Below are 25,848 nucleotides of genomic sequence, written 5' to 3'. Positions count from 1 at the left end.
GAGGGGGGTCAGAGCTGCATTTGGTAGTTTAGCCTTGAAAAGGAGAACCTCTTCAGTTGATACAAGAGTGAAGAGGGAAATTGTCAGGGAAGATAGCTGAGTGATGAAAGATAAAGGAAGAAGGTATTCCTCCTGAATGGACAAAGGGCAGGAGTAGAGGATAGTGTAGAGTTGAACTAGCTCTTAAAGAGATCAAGATAGGGAAGGAGGGAGAGTGTAGTCAGTATAGGAATGTTGGCCTGGGAAAGATCTGACTGGTAGAGGAAATGAAAATCACAATAAAGAAGAATGGGGGTATGGATCACAAGGCTTATTAGGAAAAGATGAAATGATTAAAAAAAAAAAGTACAAGCAGATAAGTAATTTCAGAATCCATGAACATGGAAATGGAATGCTTATGGTTGATGGCAAAATCAAATGACTATTTCTATATGGAAAAGGAAGGATACTATAAGAATTTGTAGGATTTTAAATGCCTGCCTAAATGAGAAGCAGCTTATGGAATATCTTGATCTGGGTGGGAAGCAATAATGTTTAGCTTTGTAATTTTGTGAACTCAATATTTTAAATTCACTAGGAATGATCAGGAGAATTGATTTATGTATATTTAAATCCATGTGGGACCAAGTCATAAATCAGGATACCATTTTACTGTGGTGGATATGCTTTTCTAGTAACTCAGATGTCTCTTAGAGTGAATACTTCCAGATGGCTTAATTTCATCCTTTTCATATTGTTTCTTAGTTCTCATTTCATAAGGGACCATTTTCTCACTCTTTGGAAATTTTGTGTGTGCCTCTTAATATGGGGCCCACAGCCTCTTGTACATTACATCTTCCAGTTAATAGATTTCCTCCCCCCCCCCCTTTTTTTTTTTTTTTAAAGATTGTAAAGATCTGGTTTATTAGAAAATATCCTTCCAAAAATCTTTATAGCAATACCATTTCACATTAAGGACACTTATGATCTATGTATACATAAATATAAAAAGGATTTTTTAATAGATGGAAAAGTAGCATATTAATCAGCAGTTATATATCGTCTCTTTTTTTTTCTTTTTTTTTTTCTTTTTTTTTTTTTTAACTAAAGCGTATTTTATTTATAAAGCGTATGCATGGGTAATTTTTCCAACATTGACCCTTGCAAAACCATTTGTTCCAAATTTTCCCCTCTTTCCCCCCACCCTCTCCCCTGCCTTGCAGGTAGTCCAATACATGTTAAATATGTTGAAATACATGTTAAATCAGATTTCTTATTAGCTAAGGTATATAGAAAGAGCCTCCTAGAGAATATGTGGGTCGGTTGTTATTATTTGATAAGAAGTCTGTGTGCTCCTCTTTCCTAGTACCCTTTACTCTCAGTTCATCTGTTTTTCAACTAGGCTTCCATTTCATTGTTCCTGCTGAATTTTCCCTAGGCCTAGTCCTTTGTTCTGGTTTGATGAAGCACAAATGGCTAATTGTCTTGTCCTAAGCTTCATATAAGTACAGTGTGTGTGTGTGTGTGTGTGTGTGTGTGTGTGTGTGTGTGTGTGTGTACACTCTTGACCTTTTATAAAGGGCTCTAGGCCAATCCATTGTACCTTCAATGAAAGGGCTTTATTCTTTTTTACCATTTATTTTTTCCAGTTTATGAAAAGGAAGAGCAGACAAAGTAGGGGAAAAAGATCTAAAAAGAGGCATCTGTGGTATGGTAGGAAGAACTGGCTGGGAAATCAGAAGATTTGAGTTCTAGTGAACCTCTGGCACTTACTCATTATGTAACCTTAAGTAATTTCTCCATACTTCTTTCCTTGGTTTCCCCATTTACAAAATGAGAGGGTTATTCTAAAACCATTCTGTTATGAATGTTTTGTGATTTTTTTTTTTTTTTTAATCTATGTTCTTTGGCACCAGAGTAAGGAGGGAAAGGATCATGCTAAAACCTTAGTTTCAAGTGATTGGAGAGGAGATTGATGAAGGAATAGTGAGTCCATTATTTTCCCGCTCATTATCCTTACCACATCTTGGAAGCTAAGAATTCAGGGCAGAACTCAACAGTCAAAAGCCAAGAATATACAATATTTCTCTTCCATTATTTGAGATTATTTTTTTCCCTTTCCTCTACCTTCTTTTCCTGTGATGGGGATATAAAAATTAAAAGTGAAATGCCAGCTTTTAAAGCCCAAGTACTACATGGAAGAAATTTGGCCTGTGACTCAGTGATATTTCAAGTGTTGTAGGCTATAGAGAGAGAGCTTTTTGGTTGTAAGGCACTAGCATATAATGCAGAAATTTATTTTACTTATCTAGATGTGTTTTGGTTTCTTTTCTTTTAGTGGAGGGGGAGGAGAAAATTGGAAGAGAGAAAAAAAAATTTTAATTAAAAAAAAGTTTCTGGCAAAAATATTTCTGATTGGGAGTGGGCCATGGCCAGGAGTATTTACTGAATACTAGTGGCTGTCAACATGCCCCTTTCCTTACAAAGTAGAAACTAAATTGCTTTGTAGGTACTTTCCCTTCTTATGCTTATTTCCCTGTTAGAATTTTTCTTCCCCAGTGGATCACTATTTGGCAGGAAGGACAAAAATATGTCCTTACTGTTTAAAAAAAAAATTAAAAAGAGTTTCCAGTTTGTTTTATAAAGTGGGAGTATATGGAAAATTTTTCTTTTGTGTTTTTTGCAGGAGATGATCCGGTTGGAAGATATTCCCAACCTTGCTACTTTAGTCTCCAGTTTTGATCAACAGCAGCTTGCTAACTTTTGCAGAATTCTGGCTGTCACAATATCAGAGCTTGACACTGGAAGTGATGACAAACATACACTTCTTGCCAAAAATGCCCAGCAGAAGAAAAATCTGGGTCCTACTCGTGCTGAAATTAACCAAGGTAAGTAGCCTTGGCTCTCAGACCATGACACATTTTCTTGTTGACAATTACCTTTATTGAAAGCTTACCTTGTTAGGTAAGACTTTTTCTTCTTTTTAATTCTCCCAGAATTTGGAGGCTCATGTTGTAACAATATGTACCAGTAGATACACTGTGGTAGAACTATACTTGTTTATTTTTTTAACCTTAAAAAAATTTAAAATTTTAAGAGATTATTTGGATTTTTTTCTCCTACAAGTTTTCCTTTAATATCCCATAACTGGGAGCTATGTAAGATTAACATTTAAAGAATACAGTAGAGATATGGAAGAGAAAAAAGTTTTTATTTTATAATGTTCTGTGATATACAATTTTGTTCCTAAATTACTTTATTAATTTAATTCAGACATTTATTAAGTACCTGCTATGTTTAAGAGACTGACCATACTAAAATATACTAGACATAATATTTTCTTCCAAGAAGTTTACATTATGTTAGGGGTATAAAACATGTAGACAGCTTATTAAGTAAAAATTACTGAATACTAGTAGCTGTCAACATGTTCCTTTCCTTACAAAGTAGAAATAAAATTGCTCTGTAGATGTTTTCCCTTTTTATGCTTATTTCCCTATTAGAATTTCTCTTCCCCAATGGATCACTGTTTGGCAGGAAGGAAGAAAATATGCCCTTATGATTTAAAAAAAAAAAATTCAGAGTTTTTGGTTTGCTTTATAAAGGGAGATATGGAAAAATTTTCTTTTGCATGTTTTGTAGAAGATGATTGGGTTGTCAATTGAGAAAAGAGAGATTATTGACAAGTAGGGGGATAAGGGAAAAATCTTCATAAAGGAGGTAGTACCTAAGCTGAATAGGCCTGAAGCAACATAAACATTTTGAGAGACAGAGATGAGGAGGGAGTATATTCCAGGCTTGTAGGAAGGTGGGAGAAGGCAGGCAGGAACAGTTTGTGTAAATAATGGGAGCAGGAAATGGAGTGTTCTGGAAATAGTAGTTTCATTTAGCTGAATTATAGATGTACAGTGTCTGAAAAGGCATAGGGAGAAATGGAAAGGTAGATTGGATCCAAATTCTAGATGGCCTTAAATGCTGGGATAAGGAGCCCAGCTCTTATTCTAGAAACATTGGAGCTACTTTTTGAGTTTTTGAAAGGGGACTAGAAACTTTAGACATGTGTCTTAATAACTTGGTTTTCAGAGCTTTCTGAAAAGTATTAAAATGGAAGTAGGGAGTCCATTAGGAAGCTGTTCTAGTTCAGATAAGAAGGGGTGAGTTGCTCTAAGAGTGAAGAGAAGGGAATAAATACAAAAGATGATGTGGAAATAAAATCCACAGGACTTATTAATTGGATATTCAAATGTGGAGGTGAGGAATGACAGAGTTTAGTATAATTACAGATGTTTCAAGTTTAGATTATTGGGAAAATGTGGTTATTCTCCTAGAAATAGGCATGTTTGGAAGAGGAATAGGATTGGAGAGGGAAAGTGATGAATTACATTTTGGCCATGTTGAATTTGAGATGCTGATAAGAGATCTAGCAAATAACTGAAAATTTAGGAGACATATGTGTATAACACACACATTCACATATATTTGTATTCATTTAGGTATTTATATATGTACACATATTTTGGAATCATCTGCATTTAATTATCAATCCTCCAGAGCTATTGAAATCAGCAAAGGAGAGAGGATCTGTAGAGAAGAGAAATTAAGACAGATCATTGGGGATAAACAAGGAGGCATACATAAACTCAAGGTTACAATAAGGAGGAAGACTAACTATAGGACTGTATTTGTTAGAAGAGAGGACTATGATGATAATTCTCAAATCAACTTTTCTTGTCTGAAACTCTCTGCTCACCTCCAGTCTCATATCTCTAACTGCTTTTCAAATATCTCTAGATGTCCAATAGATATATTATACAAAACATAATTCACCTTTTTTCCTAAATCCTTCCTGTCTCTACCCCCCAGTATCATAAAGGGCATCACCATGCTCCCTGCCCCTCAGACTCAAAATCTAGGAGTCATCCTCATTATATCTTACCTTCCATTCAACCTGTTGGCAAGGCCTGTCAATTTCACTTTTGCAACATCTCTGGAATAGGGCCCCTTCTCTCCTCTGAGACTGCCACTACTGTGGTGCAAGCCCTCATTGTCTCATGGATGGATTTTTGTGCAGTAGCCTGCTTGTGGGTCTGCCTGTCTTAGGTCTCTCCTCTCTAAACCATCTTCCATTTAGCCACTAAAGTAATTTTCCTCAAGTGTAGGTCTCATCATGTCACTTTCCCACTCAGTAAAGTTCTCTAACGCCTCTAGGATCAAATATAAAATGCTTTATTTGGTATTCAAAGCCCATTAAAACCTAGTTCCTTTCTTTTTCTGCCATATCCTCTTCAGTCTAGTGACATTGGCCTATTGGCTGTTCCACAAACAAGACACTCCATATTTATCTCTGATTATTCTTTCTGGCTATATCCCGTGCCTGGAATACTCTTTCTCCTCTGCTTATTTATTGACTTCTCTTGCTTACAGACCATCTTTTTTTTTTTTTTTTTTTTTAAGTAATCATTTAATGTTTTTTTTTTTTCATTCACTCTTTTAGTCATTGCCTCCATAGCACATCATGGATCAAAAATAAAAGTCTCTAGCTTTTTTTTCCTCATCTTTGCCTCTCCCATATCCTCTTTATTCTAGTTCCTTGCCTATGTTAATTTTTTCATACTAATATTGTATATAGCTTGCTTACAGTAGGTGTGGAAGTGGATAGCATGCTTAGCTTGGAGTCAGGAAGAGTCATCTTCCTGAATACTAGCTATATGACCTTGGGCAAGTCATATAACCCAGTTTGCCTCAGTTTCTTAATCTGTAAATGATCTGGAGAAAGGAATGGCAAACCACTCTAGTATCTCTGCCAAGAATACCCCAAATGAGATCACAAAGAGTCAAACCTTATTGAAAAATGATTCTACAACAATAGCACTTACATTTTATATATATTTGTTTTTATGTTGTCTCCCCTATTAGATTTTAAGCTCCTTGTGGATAGGAACTGTCTTTTGCCTCTTTTTGTATCCCTAATTTTTAGAACAGTGCCTGGCACATAATAGACAAATTAATATTTATTGATTAATTGACTGATTGATGTGATTCTGTTTGGGGGTGTTGATTTATTAGGAAAAACAAAAAAGAGTGATTATTTTAAAAGAAAATGGACATTTTAATCAGGTGCAAATCTCAAAGTAGAGGTTGAATAATTTTGGGTAATTTAAGTTTTGACTCTTGAGTGTGGTGTAGCTAGGACATTTGGTTGAAGAGGTTGATAATTGGAAGGCCAGAGTGTTTGAGGGAAAATAGTATGAATATTTTTAAAGAAATTATTATTTATTTATTTTAAGCATTCTTTTAAAAATATATTTTTAAAAATTTTGAGTTCTTTATTCTCTCCCACCAGCCCTGTCTTTAATCATCGAGAAGGCAAGCAATATGATATTATATTTGTGAAATCATGCAAAACATATTTTCATATTAGTCATATCATGCAAAGAACAAGAAAAATAAAGTGAAAAAATTATGAATTTCAATACGTACTCAGAGTTCATAAGCTTTCTCTCTGGAGTTGGATAGCATTTTTCATCACACATCCTTCAGAATCATCTTGCATCATCATATTGATCAGAATAGCTATGTCTTTCACAGATATCATATGGATATGAAGTCTCTGAGAATAAGGTTGGGATTGAGAAGAAAGTTGAGCCACATACTGAATTCTTTGAGAAAGAAAAGGAGTGGCCTGATAACCAATAGATAGTATCAACAAGGATAATATAAATGGAGGGGGAGAGAACTTCAAAAAAAGATAGTTTTCATTATAGTCTTTGCTTCTGCAGGACCTACTGGCTGCTTGTTGGTTGATTGATGGCTTAATGGTTTGCTTTATTAAATCTTATTTAGGTTTTTGATAGAGGATTTTTTTCTTCTCCAAAGCCAAGTTTGGCATTATAATCAAACAACATTTGCTTTCACTTTTTTTTGTTTTCTGTTTATATTGTTGTCTGTCATCTGTCATTGTATATGTTGTATATATCACTTTGGCAATTCCTGAGAATAAGCTAATTCAGGCTGACCCTGAGTTTCCATCAATAATATTTCATTTCTTTCATGTACCACAATTTGTCAAGCCAGTCTCCAATTAGTGAGTACCTCCTTTGTTTCCTTTTTTCTTTCTTTTTTGCTACAACAGAAAGTGTTACAAAGATTGTTTTGGTATACATGGAACTTTTCTTTCTGCTTTTTATCTCCTTGAAGTCTGTGCTTAACAGTGAAATATCTGGATTAAAAAGTATAGAAGTTAGTTCCTTTCTAGTGTACTTAAGTACTGAATTCCAGAACATTTGAACCAGTGTCTCAATTTCACCTAGATTGTATTTTATTATAATTATCTTCCCACAACTTAGTCACTGTTGACTATTTCCATTTTTGGTCATTTTTGCCAGTTTGTTGGGCATAAAGGGAAATTTAATAGTTGTTTTGGTTTGTATTTCTTTTCTTAGTGATCCAAAAAAATACCATTTTTTTCCTTACCATGATCTATTTCTACTTTTATTCTTTCTTTTATAAAAAATAATCATGGCTTTTTATTTTTCATAATACATATAAAGATAGTTTTCAAAATCACCTTGCAAAACCTTGTGTTCCAAAATTTTTTTTCCTCCCTCCTCTTTTCCCCTCTCCTACACAGAAGGCAATCAAATATAGGTTAAACATACACAATCCCTCCAAATATATCCCCACATCATGCTGCGCAAGAAAAATCAGATCAAAAGGGGGAAGAAATGAGAAGAAAAAAAGCAAATAAACAACAATAAAGGTGAAAATACTATTTTTTGATCCACATTTAATCTCTGTCATTCTCTCTCTGGATAGCGATGGCATTATCCATCACAAAATTATTGGCCATATTATTGGGGGTTTTTTTAGGTTTTTTTTTTAATAGCTTTTTATTTATAAGATATATTTATAAGATTCAGCATTGACAATTGCAAAACCTTTTGTTCCAACTTTTCCCCTTCTTCCCCCCACTCCTTCCCCCATATGGTAGGATGACCAATATATGTTAAATATGTTAAACTATATATACATATCCAAACAGTTATTTTGCTGTACAAAAAGAATCAGACTTTGAAATAGTGTACAATTAGCCTATGAAAGAAATCAAAAATGCAGGCGGACAAAAATAGAGGGATTGGGAATTCTATCTAGTGGTTCATAGTCATCTCCCTGAATTCTTTCTCTGGGTGTAGCTGGTTCAATTCATTACTGCTCTCCTGGAACTGATTTTGTTCATCTCATTGTTGAAGAGAGCCATGTGCATCAGAATTGATCATCATATAGTATTGTTGTTGAAGTATATAATGATCTCCTGGTCCTGCCCATTTCACTCAGCATCAGTTCATGTAAGTCTCTCCAGGCCTTTCTGAAATCATCCAGCTGGTCATTTCTTACAGAACAATAATATTCCATAACCTTCATATACCATAATTTACCCAACCATTCTCCAATTGATGGACATCCATTCATCTTCCAGTTTCTAGCCACTATGAAAAGAGCTGCCACAAACATTCTTGCACATATAGGCCCCTTTTCCTTCTTTAAGATCTCTTTGGGATATAAGCCCAGTAGTACTACTGCTGGATCAAAGGGTTTGTACAGTTTGATAACTTTTTGAGCATAGTTCCAAATTGCTCTCCAGAATGGCTGGATATATTCACAACTCCACCAACAATGTTATCAGTGTCCCAGTTTTCCCACATTCCCTCCAACATTCTGCATTATCTTTCCCTGTCATTTTAGCCGATCTGACAGGTGTGTAGTGGTATCTGAGTTGTCTTAATTTGCATTTCTCTGATTAATAATGCTTTGGAGCATCTTTTCATATGGCTAGAAGTAGTTTCAATTTCTTCGTCTGAGAATTGTCTATTCATATCCTTTGACCATTTATCAATTGGAGAATGGCTTGATTTCTTATAAATTAGAGTCAATTCTCTATGCATTTTGGAAATGAGGCCTTTTGACTGTAAAAATGTTTTCCCATTTTATTGCTTCCCTTTTAATCTTGTCTGCATTAGTTTTGTTTGTATAAAAACTTTTCAACTTGATATAATCAAAATTTTCTATTTTGTGATCAATAATGATCTCTAGTTCTTCTTTGGTCATAAATTCCTTCCTCTTTCACAAGTCTGAGAGGTAAACTATCCTATGTTCTTCTAATTTATTTATAATCTCATTCTTTATGCCTAGGTCATGAACCCATTTTGACCTTAATGTGGTGTTCAGTGTTAAGTGTGGGTCAGTGCCTAGTTTCTGTCATACTAATTTCCAATTTTCCCAGCAATTTTTGTCAAACAATGAGTTCTTATCCCAAAACCTGGAGTCTTTGGATTTGTCAAACACTAGATTATTGACATTATTGACTGTTTTGTCCTTTGAACCTAACCTATTCCACTGATCAATTAGTCTATTTCTTAGCCAATACCAAATGGTTTTGGTAACCACTGCTTTATAATATAATTTTAGATCTGGTACAGCTAGGCCACCTTCATTTGATTTTTTTTTTTTTTTCATTAATTCCCTTGAAATTCTTGACCTTTTGTTTTTCCATATGAATTCTGTTGTTAGTTTTTCTAGGTCATTAAAATAGTTTTTTGGGAGTCTGATTGGTATAACGCTAAATAAATAGATTAGTTTAGGTTTATAGTAAGTTTCTTTTATAACAGCCTTATTTCTCGAACATTGGGAGTGGTATCAAATTTACAAAAATTTAAGCCATTCCCCAATTAATGGTCCAAGTATATGAATAGACCATTTTCAGAAGATATCAAAGTTTCCAATTTTAAAAAAATGCTTTAAATCATTATTGATTAGAAAAATGCAAATTAAAACAACTCTGAAATATCCTATACTTATCAAATTGGCTAACATGACAAAAAAGGAAAATGCCAAATGCTAAAGGGAATATGGAAAAATCGGGATACTGATGTACTGTTAGTAAAGTTGTGAACTGGCTAATCATTCTGGAAAACAATTTGGAACTACACCAAAAGGTAATCCCATACTCATACCCATATATATTGTTCTCCATGTACTCTGACCATATTGGTGGAAATCTATATAAATTATTGAGTTGTTGAAAATAGGATTTAGAATTGAAAGGGATCCTTAGAAAGCATCTTGTCCAAACCCTTTATTTTACAAATGAATCACAATTGGTTCTCTATCTCCCCCCCCCCAAAAAAAATATATATATATAGCGGCTTTTTTTGTGATGGCAAAAATTGAGAGGATGCCTATCAATTGGGAAATTGCTGAACAAGTTGTAGTATATGATTGTGACAAAATACTGCTTTGCTACAAAATGTGACATAAGAAACTTGGGAAATTATATATGAACTGAAAGTGACATGAGCAGAAACAGGAGATCATCTTACACTGTAACAGCAATATTAAAAGAATTTAATAAATAAGAAAGACTTAGTTACTGATCAAAACAATGATCCAAGACAATTCCAGAGGATTTAAAAAGAGAACTGATAAATTCTGAGTGCAGATTGAAACAGATTTTTCTTGGGGTTGAGGATGTGTGGTGGTGGGGTGTTTATAATACGGTTAATATGGAAGTATATTTTGCATGATTTCACATATATATTGATTATCTTTTCAGTGGTGGAGGAAAAGTAAGAGAGAATTTGTAACTCATAATTTTAAAATATGAATGTTGAAAAAAAATTTTGTAGGTAAATGGCAAATAGTGAAATAAATAAAAAAAAATATATATTTTTTTTAGAAAAAATGCTTTGTTAGCCATTGAAAGTAAGGATACATTCAGCCATTTTTAATGATGTAACATTTTATATTTAAGGCAAGTGTCATACAGGGGATACTGTACAAGAAATGCCTCTCTTTCTTCAATTACTTTCCAGTTTTCTTAGCTATTATTATCAAATAGAGAGATTTCCCCAACATGATGATGTTTTCAGATTTATTGAACATAGCATTATTAAACTGAATGGTTTCTGATTTTTGCTTATCTAGTCTATTCTGGTCTACTTTATTATTTAGCTATTATTGGGGGGATAAAACAGTTGTTGGAAATATTCACTTCATAGATTCTCGTAGATCAAAAAGACCTCTAAGGCCATCTTGTCCAATCTATAGCTGAATACAAATCATTACACCAAAATAACCAACAAGTGATTATTCATCTCTACTCAAATACTTCCATTTAGGGGGAGCCTATTACCTCCCAAATAATCAGTTCCACTTTTGAACATGTATAATATCTCATTCAAGAGATGTGGCCAAAATCTACTTCATTGTCATTTCTACCCAGTGTTCTTACTTTAGCTTTATTGCACCAAGCTGGCTCATAATCCCCCCTTTCAAATACTTGAAAACAGCTGTCATCTCTCCTCTTAGAATTCTCTTTTCCAGATTAAATACCCCCAAGTTCTTCTTCAACAGATATTCATGTGACATGATCTCCAGCCCTTAACCATGCTGATTATTTCTTCCAGACACACTCTTGGCTTCTTTTTTATGTTATTCAGTTGAGTATAACTTGTGATTCTGTGGACCATATTGTCCAAGGGGTTTTCTTGACAAATAATAGAATGATTTGCCATTTTTCTCCACTAGATTAAAGTAAATATAGGGTAAGTCATTTCCCTGGAGTCACAAAGCTAGGAAATATCAGGCTTGATTTGAGCTTCCTGACTCCAGGCTCAGAGCTTCATCCACTGAATCACCCAACTGCTTCCTAGTTTACCTATTCTTAGCTCATCAGGATCCTTAAACAAGAGTGCCCTGAATCAAACATATTTCCATGTAGTCTGGCCATATGGATGAAAACTATATATGTTTATTGAATTGTTGAAAAAAGTAGAATTTAAAATTGAAAGGGGTCCTTAAGAGAGCATCTTGTCCAAACCTATAATTTACACATGACAATAGCAATTAGCATTGATATAGTGCATTAATGTTTTGCAGAGTGCTTTATATCATAGGCTATTAATTGTAGCAACAATTATTTGAACTCTTGTCTTCTGTTTCTAAGTATAACACTCAATATCACATAGCCTCCCAAATTTATCAAGAATAGATATAAACCCTTACAGGGATATTCAGATAGTTAGGAGGAAGGAAGAGATTTGATTTGGAAGCAGTTCATAAGCAAAAGATCTGGGGATTTTAGTTTGCCAAATATGTGGACTACCATTGTGGTGTAGTAGCTACAAAAAGTTATACAATCTCAAACCACTAAAACACATACAGTATACAGAACACTATTTGAAGAAAATGACCTTATTTCCCTTACTAGAAGAAGCTAGGTGGGTCACTGATAAAGGACTGAGCTTGGAGTCAGGAAGACCTGAGTTCAAATGTAGCTTTATAAATTTAGTAATTATGTGAGCTTAGGTAAATCACTTAATTGCTGTTTGCCTAATCCACTAGAGAAGGAAATGGCAAACTATTCCAGTATCTTAGCCAAGAAAATCCATATAGGATCACAAAGACTTGGACATAACTGAGTGACTGAACAACTATAGCAATAATTATATTTTCCTTCAGTTTTTTTTCCATCATTAAATATGGTTCTCAATTCTACTCCCTACATTTTAAGATTAATATTAACAGTTAGTAAGCACTTATTAAACACTTACTACATACTAGGTATTGTGTTAGTGCTGAAGATCAAAAGGCAAAAAAAAAAAAAAAAAGCTTTTGTTCTGAAGAGGTTGAAAGGGACATAACATGAAAACAACTATGTACAAACATGTTATTACATACAAGATAAATGAGCAATAATCAGTTGATTGAAGGGTTAGCATTAAAGGGAATTAGGAAAGGCTTCTTGTAGACAGTAATATTTTAGCTGAGTCTTGGAGAAAGCCAAAAAATCCAGAAGACAAAGATATGGAGGAAGATATTCTGGCCTGGGTGATAGCCAGTGAAAATGCCCATTGTCTAGAGATAGTCATCTCTGAGGAATAGCAGTGGAGACCAGTGTCATTGGATCATAGACTATGTAGGGTGACAAATAAGGTATTTAAAAAAACTAGAAAAATTGGAGGAAACCTGGTTGTAAGTAGTTTTGAATGCTAAACAGGATTTTATATTTGATCCTGGATGTGATAGGGAACCACTAGAGTTTATTGGATAGGGATGTAATGTGATTGGATGTATACTCTAGAAAGCTTGACAGCTGAGTGAAAGATGGATTGGAGTGAAGAAAGATTTGAGACATTAGGCTGTTGCAATAGATCAGGCTTGAGGTGGTAAGGACCTGCACCAGAATTGTGTCAGTGCTAAAAGAGAGAAGGGGACATGAAAGATGTCAGGAAAATAATAGCAATAGTACATGGCAACAAATGGTTGTGGAGGGTGAAATAGAATGAGCAATCAAGAATGGCACATAGGTTGCTGTAACATGCTGTCATAGCATTTACTATTACCAGTCTCTCCTGATTCCTAGGCCCTCAGAGAGTACCTCTGGCCACTGACCTTTGCAGTATCAACTAATTCTACCAACTCGCCTCCTCTGAGGCCTTCAGAGGCCTTTGGCCATGATTTCTTGAATCGTAGTTTAATAATCAATAGCGCTCAAGAACAGCCATGTGCAAACTTAAAGCCTTTATTATACCTACTCACATAATGCCCTAACTTGTTAACTCCCTAGTGAACACCTGGTCTGAAGACCCACATGTTCACTATCAAACTCCTGGACTATCCATCCACTCAGCTGGGCTAACCCAGGATAAAGAGTGTGATTTGCTGCCCACAGTGGGCTTAAAGAGGATCTATGAGGTCACACACACAGCCAGTCAGAAAGAGAGCTTTCTCCCAGTAAGAAGCTATCTCAATATGGACAGGATCCCACCCAAGGGGTAGTCCTTTGGCCACAGAGATTACTTCCGGGCCACTCAAATCTCCTGTTGCACTATGGCCGCCCCTTTAAAGGACCCTTACAGGTTGTAAATTTGGGTAATTGAGAGACTAGTGATGCTTTTGAAAGGAATTAATGAAGTTTAGATGGAGGGAAAGTTTATGAGAAGAGACAATGAGTTCAGTTTTAGACATTTTGAATTTAAAGTATATACAGGATATCCAGTTTGAGATATCTGATAGGCAGTTGGCAGTGTGAATATGGAGTTTAGGAGAGAGGTTGTATAAATTAAAATAATTATTGAAACCATGGGAACTTAGGAGATCACCAAGTCAAATAATATATAGATAGAAGAGAGTCCAGAATAGAATTCTAGGGGAACAGCCACCTTTAGTAGACATGACCTAGACAAAGTTCCAACAAAGAATAATAAATCAGGTAGAGGGAAAATCAATATAGAATTATGTCACAGAAATCTAGTGAGAAGAGAGTATCAGAGAGAAAGAATGAGTGATAGAGGTTACAGAGAAATCAAGAAGAATGAGAATTGGCGGGGGGAGAACCTTAGATTTGGCAATTAAGAGGTCACTGGTAACTTTGGAGGTGACAGTTTCAGTTCAATGATGAGGTGAGAAGGCAGATTGTAGAGTTGAAAAGATCTAGAGAAAAGGAAGTTAATCATACCCATTTTAGATGGTCTTCTTAAGGAGGTTAGCCACAAAATAGAGAATAGATATGGAACAGTAACTAGTAGGGATGGGAAGTTCGAATGAGTATTTTTTTGTTTTTGTTTTTCTTTTGAGATTGAAAGAGAGAAGGCTGTAGGAAAGCAGCCAATAGACAAAGAGAAATTGAAAATAAAAGAGTATCAATAAGGGGAAAGTCTGCTAGAGAAGATGGGATGGAATAGAATCACTTATGCAGGTAGAGTTTTGCCTTGGAATACAATGATTCAAAACAATTCTGAAGGATTTAAGATGAAAAATGCTATTTACCTTTAAAGAAAGAACAAACTGAAGCTTATTTTCCTACTTTTGATATCTATTTTTTGTTTGTTTTTTGGTCAGTTTTCTTTAACAGCTTCACTAATATAGAAATGTGTTTTGCATGATTGCACATGTATAACTTTTCTAAGGCTAACTTTTCAGTGATGGAATGGGGGAGAGAGGAAAAAGAAGAAATGAATTTAAGAGTAAAAAAATTTTAAAATGAATGTTAGTTTTTACATGTAATTGGAAAAATTATAATATTCAAAACTGGGGAAAAAAAGGTTTGCATTGTTAAGGAAAAAGGCTACTTCATGTGAGTCAACAATAAAGGAAATCGTAGTAGAAGGCATCTGGGTAATGAGATGAATTGTAGGGGAGAAAAAGAGAGCTAGCTCTAGGCAAGTAGCCTCAATTTTTTTTTAGTAAAATTCTTAGCTGAGAGCTTCATAGGGAGGGAGTACCTGGGAGTACCTGAGTACCATGGAAGTTGTTAGGAAAAAATAAAGTTTACCAGAGCCCCTGTGGCAAATGGATGGTAAGTTAATTAGAGAAATGTAAAAGGATTGTTTTGCCATAGTATGGGCCCAGTTAAATTTATGTAGCATAAATGCCAGTCAGAATGGCATCATGATTTTTTTCCAGCTTTGTTCAGCTGCACATATATTTTTGGAACAAAGGCAGCAGATGGTAGGAGTGATCGAAAGCTTATTGGTATATTGATAGCAATATAAGAGGGCAAGGGACTTGAGAACAGTGTAGGGTCTTAACTGCTTAACCAGAAGACCATGATAAAGAAAGAAGAGTAGCTGGTGCAGGAGTGATGGCCTAAGAAAGAACTGAAGAATGAGAGGATTTATTAAGAATGAAGAACAGAATTTAGGCAAAGGAAGAGATGGAATGACAATAAATTATGATCATATAAGTATATTTCAGTATTCATAAATATAGAAGGGGTATTTTTATGAATGATGACAAAAATAAGAGTATCAAACTAAGATGTATCCTAAGGAGGGCAATAGGATTCTGAAGGGGTTTAGAAACTATATATTAAGGACTGATTGAAGAACTGCTGATGTTTAATTTGGAAAAGGGAACACACTACAGAAAACATGATTGCTTTCAGAGATTTGAAGGGTTGTATTGTGAAAATGAGAGTAGACATTCCATTATTTCCCTAGAAAGCTGAAATAGAGCTCAGTCCTCAGTCTAAGAAAGGACTTTTTAAAATTTGCAGTATAGTCTAACAATGGAATAAACTTCCTCTTAAGCTACTAAGTTACATGTTATTGTGATTGAGGTTGAGATAGCAATTCCTAGTTTGAAAGGGGAGACGTAAAAAGCGCAAGGCACATTGTTCACATTCTGAACAATTCAGAAGAGTACTGATTTCATGGATATAGTTAAAATATATTGCCCAAGAGAGTATCCAATGTGAATGGATGTACTCACATTCAAGCTGTCCATGTTTACAGTTAATACTCAACCTATCCTTTTGATTATTTTCTTTTGCTTTATGTAGATTTCTTATGGTAGATCAGGCCCAATTACGATATTCAATTACTTTTGTCCTGATTATGTTGATGGATAAAACATTTATGTGATTTCTTGATTCTTTTGTCACTGGGTAGTATGCTAAGCTCGTCCTATAGTGGACCTGCATAAGCCTTTTAGCGTATAATCTTCTGTGCAGACCAAGCCATCAGTGAATCTGATAATCGTTCCATCAAATTTCTTTGGTGTTCAATCCCTATATTCTAGTTGGTCCATTTCCCTTAAGTTAAAAAAGAACATAATAAATGCTTACTGAACAGAAGAGTACAAGGCTTTTATGACCCAAACCAGTTTCCAAAGGGATATCATAGGCAGGCATATATTATCAGGTTAGCAGCCTATCCATTTCTTTATGATGGCCTATTTGAGCTTCCTCCTGATTGGCTTCTTGGTTTCATGATTATTAGCTGTTGTTCTGTTGTTCCATTCTTGTCCACATTCACCTTGCATGACCCACTCATCTTATTTTTACTGCAGTTTGTAACTTGGCAACTGTTGCCATCTGTTCTTTGTCTTTATCATCCTAGCCTAGTTCCTTCCTGAAGGCAATGGTAGTTAGCTGTTTATCTTAACCTTTTACTGCACTATAGGAACTAAATCAATGAGTTAGATCAAATCACTTATAAGATTCTTGCAGTTATCACATTGTAGAATTCTAAGTGTGCCTAATACAGTACTGGATGCTTTGGCAATTAGGGAGGTTTTTTAGGAATATTCCCTGCCATTATATGCCAAAGCCAACTTTGATGGAGAGTTAAGACTAATACAATTAAAATTAAATAATTATAAGACAGTTGACAAAGTGAATGATGTAGATTATAAATACTGTAGGAGATCCCCAATACAAGTTAATACCCATAACCCAAAGATGGCTTTCACAAAGTATACATTTGTAATATTTTGTTTCTTGGTTTACACTTTTTGTAGGTGCTAAAAATATTGAGATCTTTGGCAACTATTGTCAGAAATGAGTTCAAAAGAAATATGACTAGATATAGGACAAAAGAACTGATGATTCTTAATTAGATGATAAATTTGAACAGAGGGCGTTAATATTCCTAATTAGACTATCATCAGTAAATTTGGCAATCATTCATTCAATAAAGTAGGTAAATCAGCTGAAAAGCTAAGTACTATACCTCTTTTGCCATCTTAAGTTGACTCAGAATTTTGGTATAAAATAACTATTCTGTCTTAGTAAATTTGGTCTCTTTCCAAATAAATCATTTCCTGTCAAACTGTTAGAAAGGAATTGCTTTCATGCTTGAAGAGTTTAGGAGTGGTATTCATCCTCTGTGTATCCATTTTCTTAATTATGAAAATTAACTTTCTTTTCTTTTCTTTTTGCAGCAACTCTCCTGAATATTCCAGGTTTTATTGAGCGACTCTGCAAGCTAGCAACAAGAAAAGTGTCTGAAAGTACAGGCACCTCCAGTTTCTTGCAAGAACTAGAGGAATGGTACACATGGCTGGATAATGCCCTAGTGTTGGACGCATTGATGCGCGTAGCTAATGAAGAGACTGAGCACAGCAGCCCAGGTATTCCAGTTAAAAATCCTGTGAAACTAGTAACTCAGGGCCCTCAACACTCTGTTCACTTTCTACTTTATCAAATCTTGATTCTCCCTCTTAAAAGTAAACTTGTGATTTAAATGGCTTAATCCTGATGTGATTGAGAGCACCAAATGATGTGTTCAGGGTAGCAATTCCTAGTTCCAAATGATGTGTTTGAGTTTCAGCACCAAATGGTGAGATTGATGCAAGCACTAAATGTTGTGGTTAGGTCATGTGAAGAATTCACAATGGCCATTCTCTTTTGCAAAAAGTAGTTTATTTAGGAGAAGAGGTTACAGACAAAATGAGATATATAGTATAGACCAGGAATGGCAAATATAAAATAGAGTTGAGAACATATAGTTAGTAAGAAAAAGGGTTTTAACAATTAATAATGGAAAAGACAATTGACCAGGAGAAAGGAATACCCCCTGAGATTGACGTATGCTCTTAGCTGGCAGGCTAAATCCATAGAGATAGTTAGTTAGTTAGTTAGAAGAGTTAGCTATAAGAAGAAGAAAGACATAAGATATTGTCAGAAATGAGAGGAAAGACACCATGTGACATGGGGGTGTGTGAGGGAAAAGACATCATGAGGCAGAGTCCCATGGTGGATTAAAATCCTAAAAGAGATTCAGCAAAGGTAGTATGGGCTATAGATAGTTTTATAGGGGAAATTTAATCTCTGGATTTCTGACTGGACATAGACATGGAGTTACCCTGTGACCTCCACGGAGGGTGGGACTATAAGGTTAAATTGATCCCCATCACTGCCCTTTCCTGCTCATCTTAGAAAATAATTTTTATCAATACTTCAGGCTCTCTCTGCCAACCCCACCTAGTTACTCAGGACTTCATCATTTGAAAAGTAGATTGGGATCCCTAAATAGAAAGGGATCAAGAGATTGATATTGAAATCTTAGATGCCTACAGAGACACTTGTTAAAATAGTGTCTAGAAGTTGGTAATGAAATATAATGGCTTGTAGGTAGAGAGTGTTACAGAGATGAACTGAAGCCAAAGTTTAGTTAAACCATAGGGGTACAGAGTTGCTTACCAAGACATAGTGGCAGAGATTAGCACAGGATCAGTTTATACCTTACTGGAGGCCCACTCAGCCACTAGATAGTATTTTGTTGGGGTCCATTCACCCTAACAATCAGTTTCTCTCCAAACAAATGAATCCCAAAGTCCTTTGGGTAGGGGCAATAATCTCATCTTCTGAAATGATTTCCTGCCTAGAATGAGCATAGCTAGCTCATCCTACAAGGTCCCAATTTGGAAAGATAGCGAGCTTGAGGATGGGTCAGAAGCTGATTATAGATCCAGTGAGTTCTGAGTCAGATCTCTGAAGCCAATTGATAGAGCTGTCTAGTGCTGATCATTTGAAAGTGAATTGACCAAAGCCTAGAAGAAAGCAAACCTAACAAACAGAAGTTAGGGACAGAATATGACTGGTTGAGAGGATCTCCAATTGGAGATATTCCTCTGATCAGGGCCTTCAGAAATGTATTGAGAAGGCTCATCTTACAGCCTGTAGTTTGGCCAAAAAGTTACTTCCTACTTGTGAGAGCCCACAAGTGAGAAAAGGAGAACTAGAGAGAGCGAGCACTTAGAGGCAAAGCCCTCCTTTTTGAGAGATATGATTAAAGGAAATATGATCAATGTACTCTACTTTCCTGAAGATAGAATATGCCAGACAAAGCAGACTTCTATAAAGAGCTACTTAGGCATCATCTTTTTTAATAGAGACTAAGTTATCTGCTGGAGAGATTTTGTACTTAGTTGATAAAGAAAACTCATGAGTCCATTGAACAAAAACTTATTAGAACAAAAGATTCACTTAAGGCTTGAGATGATATTGTTCTGTAAGAAATGACCAGCAGGGTGATTTCAGAAAGGCTTGGAAAGCTTATATGAATTGATGCTGAGTGAAATGAGCAGGACCAGGAGATCATTATATACTTCAACAACATGGCCCTCTTCAACAATGAGATGAACCAAATCAGTTCCAATAGAGAAGTAATGAACTGAACCAGCTACACCCTGCAAAAGAACTCGGGGAGATGACTATGAACCACTACATAGAATTCCCAATCCCTCTATTTTTGTCCACCTGGATTTTTGATTTCCTTCACAGGCTAATTGTACACTATTTCAAAGTCCGATTCTTTTTCTACAGCAAAATAATTGTATGGACATGTATACATATATTGTATTTAACTTATACTTTAACATATGTAACATGTATTGGTCAATCTGCCATCTGGGGGAAGGGGTTGGGGGAAGGACAGGAAAAGTTGGAACAAAAGGTTTTGCAATTGTCAATGCTGAAAAATTACCTATGCATAAAATTTTTGTTAAAAAAAATTAATTAAAAAAAAGAAATTATAGACTCCAACCCATTCATTCTATAGATGAGAAAACTGGGGCTTAGAAAGGCAAAATGGCTCATCCTGGTCATATAAGTAAAGAATAGCAGAACTAGTATTTATTTTTAAAGTTTTATTGATAATTATATTACAACATTTATAGATTATCTCTTATTTGTGAAGTGTTATAACAAAGGAATAATAGTAGATAATAATTGACATTTATATAGATAACATAATAAAAAACAATAGTTAATCATTAACATTTATATAAATGACATATATTATATACCAGGAACTATGCTGAAGGCTTTATAATTATCTTATTTGATCCTCACCACCATTGGAGTTAGGTGCTATTATCATAATCCCCATTTTACAAATGAGGAACTGAGGTAAATAGAAGCTAAATGACTTCCTCAGGATCACACAGCCAGGAAGTACTTGAGGAATTTGAATTCAGGTCTTCCTGACTCCAAGATTAGAACTCTATCTAATTGCACCATTTAGATGCCTCTTAAACAATTAAACAAAACTGATGATATGAAAGTGTATGCATCATTCTAGCATCTTTACCTTTCTATTTTTAATTGATTTTTAAAATTAGCATCTATTTTTTCTCCTTTCTACCTCATAAAAAAAAAGAAAAGAAAAATAAACTCCTTGTGATAAATAAATATTCGGTTATTAGTCAATAATTAGTCAAAAATATAAAGTCTCATTCTGCATATTAAATCTATCACCTCTCTGGGGGAAGGTATATAGTATTTCATCTTTAGTACTTCTTTGAAGTCATGGATGACTATTATAGTGATCATAGTTTTTACAGAGTTCAAGATTGTTTTTATATTAGATTTTTCACTTGTTTTGTTCTTCTGGTTCTTTTTACTTCACTATGCATCAATTCACATAAGTCTTTCCATAATCATTCATTTCTTTTTTTCTTACAGCACAGTAGTATTCCATCACATTCCTATGCCATTCATTCAGCCCTTCATCATTTCATGTATATTGCTCAAAAAGTGTGTACATGTATACTAAATGGCATCACAGACAAAGAAAGGTTCACTACCATGGATTCAAGAAACAACCACTTTGAGGGGGAAGGAGTCATGTTAGGGATAGAACATGCTCAAAGTTGGAATTCAAGCAAGGCAGTTATGTACCGTAAAAGTGGTTTGCTAGACAATAGATAATTAGTTCCAGATGTAGAGACATTTCAGATCAGATTTGGTATTGATGCCAGGGTTAGGAGGGGAGTTTATTTATTAGAACCAGAAATTGAGAAAGGTTTTGAATTGGCTATCTAATGTAAGAGAAGTTATTCAGGAATGCTGCAGTCATCCAGGAACATAAAGAGAAACCCAAAAAATTTAGGGGACATGAATTGGAGAATAAGAGTCTAGAGTAGGCAGAAAGAAAGGATGGATAATACCGAGAGTGAAAGAATTCCTCTTGGAAAGGGGTGCAGAAAAAAGAAATTTACTAAAGAACAGGATTTCTGGGGGGGGAAGGGAAAATTTACTTGACTGAGAGGAAAGAAAGGATAAGAATCAGATAAAAGCAGGAGTGAAGACAACATCATCTCCAAAGGGAAAGAGGTAACAAACCAGAGGAGAGGTGAAGGAAGGTAAAAAAAAAAAAAACAACCTGTGGGAACAGGACCACTTAAAAAAAAAAAAAAAAAAAAAAAAAAGGATGAGAAAAAGTAACTGGAGGAACATGGTATCATATTTACAGAAGAAAAGGAGGGGGAAAATTGTAACTTCCCAAAACCTCCAGTATTAAAGAGACAAGGAGGTAGATATAAACCTAACTTTCTTTTTTTTTTTTTTTTTTTATTATAGCCTTTTATTTATAAAATATATGCATGGGTAATTTTTCAGCATTGACCCTTGCAAAATCTTCTGTTCCAACTTTTCTCTTCCTTCCCCCCATCCCCTCCCCTATATGGCAGGTAGACCCATCCCATACATGTTAAATATGTTAAATATAATATATGTTTACATATCCATACAGTTATTTTGCTGCACAAGAAAAATCACACTTAGACATAAGATAAAAATAACCTGAGAAGGAAATAAAAAAATGCAAGCAGACAAAAACAGAGGGAATGGAAATGCTATGTTGTGGTTCACACTCATTTCCTAGAGTTCTTTTGCTGGATGTAACTGGTTCTCGTCATTATTGAATAAATGGAACTGATTTGGTTCATCTCATTGTTGAAGATGGCCATGTCCATCAGAAATGATCATGTAGTATTCTTATTGAAGTATATAATGATCTTCTGTTATTGCGTATTTCACTCAGCATCAGTTCATGTAAGTCTTTCCAGGCCTTTCTGAAATCATCCAGCTGGTCATTTCTTACAGAACAATAATATTCCATAGCATTCATATATCATAATTTATTCAGTCATTCTCCAAATGATGGGCATCCATTCAGTTTTCAGTTTCTAGCACCTACAAAAAGGGCTGCCACAAACATTCTTTCACATACAGGTCCCTTTCCCTTCTTTAAGATCTCTTTGGGATATAAGCCTGGTAGTTAACACTGCTGGATCACAGGGTATGTACAGTTTGGTAACTTTTTGAACATAGTTCCAAATTGCTCTCCAGAATGGCTGGATGTATTCACAATTTCACCAACAATGCATCAATGTCCCAGTTTTCCCACATTCCCTCCAACATATTCAGCATTATCTTTTCCTGTCATCCTAGCCAATCTGACAAATGTGTAGTGGTATTTCAGAGTTGTCTTAAATTTGCATTTCTTTGTTTAATAATGTTTGGAGCATCTTTTCATATGGCTAGAAATAGTTTCAATTTCTTCACCCGAAAATTGTTCATATCCTTTGACCATTTATTAATTGGAGAATGGCTGGATTTCTAATAAATTCGAGTCAATTTTCTATATATTTTTTAAATGAGGCCTTTATCAGAACCCCTAACTTTCTTTTTAAAATTTTATTTGGTTACATTTTAATTTCTGAGTTATCTTCCTCCTTCCCTCCCTACCCCACACTAAAAAAGCTGCCATTTGACATGAATTTATAAATCTATGTAAAACCATATTGTATGTACTTCTTTTTCTGAAGATAGAAAGGATCTTTCTTCATAGATCTTTCTTCATAGATCTTTTATGGTTGATTTGAATATTAATAATAACTCATTAAGTTATTGAGAATAACTTGGTAATAGTTATTATTTGAACAATATTGCTGTTGTTATATATATCAGAACTTTTTATTATTTAATTATAGTTTTAATTTACCAGATATATGCATGGGTAATTTTACAGCATTGCCAATTGCCAAACCTTTTGTTCCAATTTTTCCCCTCCCCACAGATGGCAGGTTGGCCAATACATGTTAAATATGTTAAAGCAGTGGTCCTTAAACTTTTTAAAGAGGGGGCCAGTTCACTGTCCCTCAGACTGTTGGAGGGCCGGACTATAGTAAAAACAAAAACTCACACTCTGTCTCCGCCTCTCAGCCCATTTGCCATAACCCGGCGGGTATAAACATCCTCAGTGGGCCGCATCTGGCCCATCAGCCATAGTTTGAGAATCCCTGTGTTAAAGTATAAATTAAGTACAATATATATGTATACATGCCCAAACAGTTATTTTGCTGTACAAAAAGAATAGGACTTTGAGATAGTGTACAATTAGCCTGTGAAGGAAATAAAAAATGCAGGTGGACAAAAATAGAGGGATTGGGAATAGTGGTTCATAGTCATCTCCCTGAGTTCTTTTGCTGGGTGTAGCTGGTTCAGTTCATTACTTCTCTATTGGAACTGATTTGGTTCATCTCATTGTTGAAAATGGCCACGTCCATCAGAATTGATCTTCATATAATATTGTTGTTGAAGTATATAATGATCTTTTGGTCCTGCTCATTTCACTCAGCATCAGTTTATGTAAGTCTCTCTAGGCCTTTCTGAAATCATCCTGCTGGTCATTTCTTACAGAACAATAATATTTCATAATATTCATATACTACAATTTATTCAGCTATTCTCCAGTTGATGGGCATCCACTCAGTTTCCAGTTTCTGGCCACCACAAAGAGGGCTGCCACAAACATTCTTGCACATACAGGTCCCTTTCCCTTCTTTAAGATCTCTTTCGGATATAAGCCCAATAGTAACACTTCTGGGTCAAAGGGTATGCACAGTTTGATAACTTTTTGAGCATAGTTCCAAATTGCTCTCCAGAATGGCTGGACTCTTTTCACAACTCCACCAATAATATGTCAGAGTCCCTGTTTTCTCACATCCCCTCCAACATTGCACATTATCTTTCCTTGTCATTCTACCCAATCTGACAGGTGTATAGTGGTATTTCAGAGTTGTCTTAATTTGCATTTCTCTGATTAATAATGACTTGGAGCATCTTTTCCTATGGCTAAAAATAGTTTCAATTTCTTAGTCTGAGAATTGTCTGTTCATATCCTTTGACCATTTATCAATTGGAGAATGGCTTGATTTCTTATAAATTAGAGTCAATTCTCTATATATTTTGGAAATGAGGCCTTTATCAGAACCTTTGACTGTAAAAATGTTTATACCAGGACTTCTTAAACTTTTTCCATTCATTGGGATGAACTCTCCCATCAAATGGAGACGGATGGCAGACTGGATCAAAAGTCAGAACCCTACAATATGTTGTTTACAGGAAACACATAAAGCAGGGAGATACATACAGAGTAAAGGTTGGAGCAGAATCTATTATGCTTCAGGTAAAGCCAAAAAAGAAGGGGTAGCCATCCTTATCTCAGATCAAGCAAAAGCAGAAATTGATCTAATTAGAAGAGATAAGGAAGGAAACTATATCCTGCTAAAAGGTAGCATAAACAATGAAGCCATATCAATACTAAACATATATGCACCAAGTGGTATAGCATCTAACTTTCTAAAGGAAAAGTTAAGAGAGAGTTGCAAGTAGAAATAGACAGTAAAACTATAACAATGGGAGATCTCAACCTTGCACTCTCAGATTTAGACAAATCAAACAAGAAAGAAATTTAAAAAGTAAATAGAACATTAGAAAAACTAGATATGATAAACCTTTGGAGAAAACTGAATGGTGATAGAATATACTTTCTTTTCAGCAGTTCATGGAACCTATACAAAAATAGACCATATATTAGGACATAAAGATCTCAAAATTAAATGCAGTAAGGCAGAAATAATAAATGCCTTCTTCTCAGATGACAATGCAATAAAAACTACATTTAATAAGAAGTTAGAGGTAAATAGACCAAAAAGTAATTGGAAACTGAATAATATCATCTTAAAGAATGACTGGGTGAAACAGCAAATTATAGAAACAATTAATAATTTCACCCAAGATAATGACAATGATGAGACATCATACCAAAATCTGTGAGATGCAGCTAAAGCGGTAATAAGGGGAAATTTTATATCTTTAGAGGCTTATTTGAATAAAATAGAGAAAGAGAAGATTAATGAATTGGGCCTGCAACTTAAAAAGCTAGAAAAAGACCAAATTAAAAACCTCCAACCAAAAATCAAACTTGAAATACTAAAATTAAAAGGAAAAATCAATAA

The 25,848-nt window shown here is 34.9% G+C and overlaps 1 protein-coding gene across 2 annotated transcripts in view; it reads left to right on the top strand.

Moving 5' to 3' along the window:
• Positions 1 to 25,848, top strand: part of TRPC4AP (transient receptor potential cation channel subfamily C member 4 associated protein) — an 82,039-nt gene that overhangs the window by 28,057 nt on the left and 28,134 nt on the right. For both annotated transcript variants that reach the window (XM_074292479.1, XM_074292478.1), the window contains exons 7-8: positions 2,666 to 2,867; positions 17,701 to 17,889. In XM_074292479.1, coding sequence (XP_074148580.1) covers positions 2,666 to 2,867; positions 17,701 to 17,889 — 391 coding nt within the window. The remainder of the gene's footprint in view (positions 1 to 2,665; positions 2,868 to 17,700; positions 17,890 to 25,848) is intronic.

Source organism: Sminthopsis crassicaudata, chromosome 2 (genome assembly GCF_048593235.1).
Source record: "Sminthopsis crassicaudata isolate SCR6 chromosome 2, ASM4859323v1, whole genome shotgun sequence".
Classification (NCBI taxonomy): Eukaryota; Metazoa; Chordata; class Mammalia; order Dasyuromorphia; family Dasyuridae; genus Sminthopsis; species Sminthopsis crassicaudata.
The sequence above is the reverse complement of the archived record's forward strand: the minus strand, read 5'-3'. Positions and strand labels throughout refer to the sequence as shown.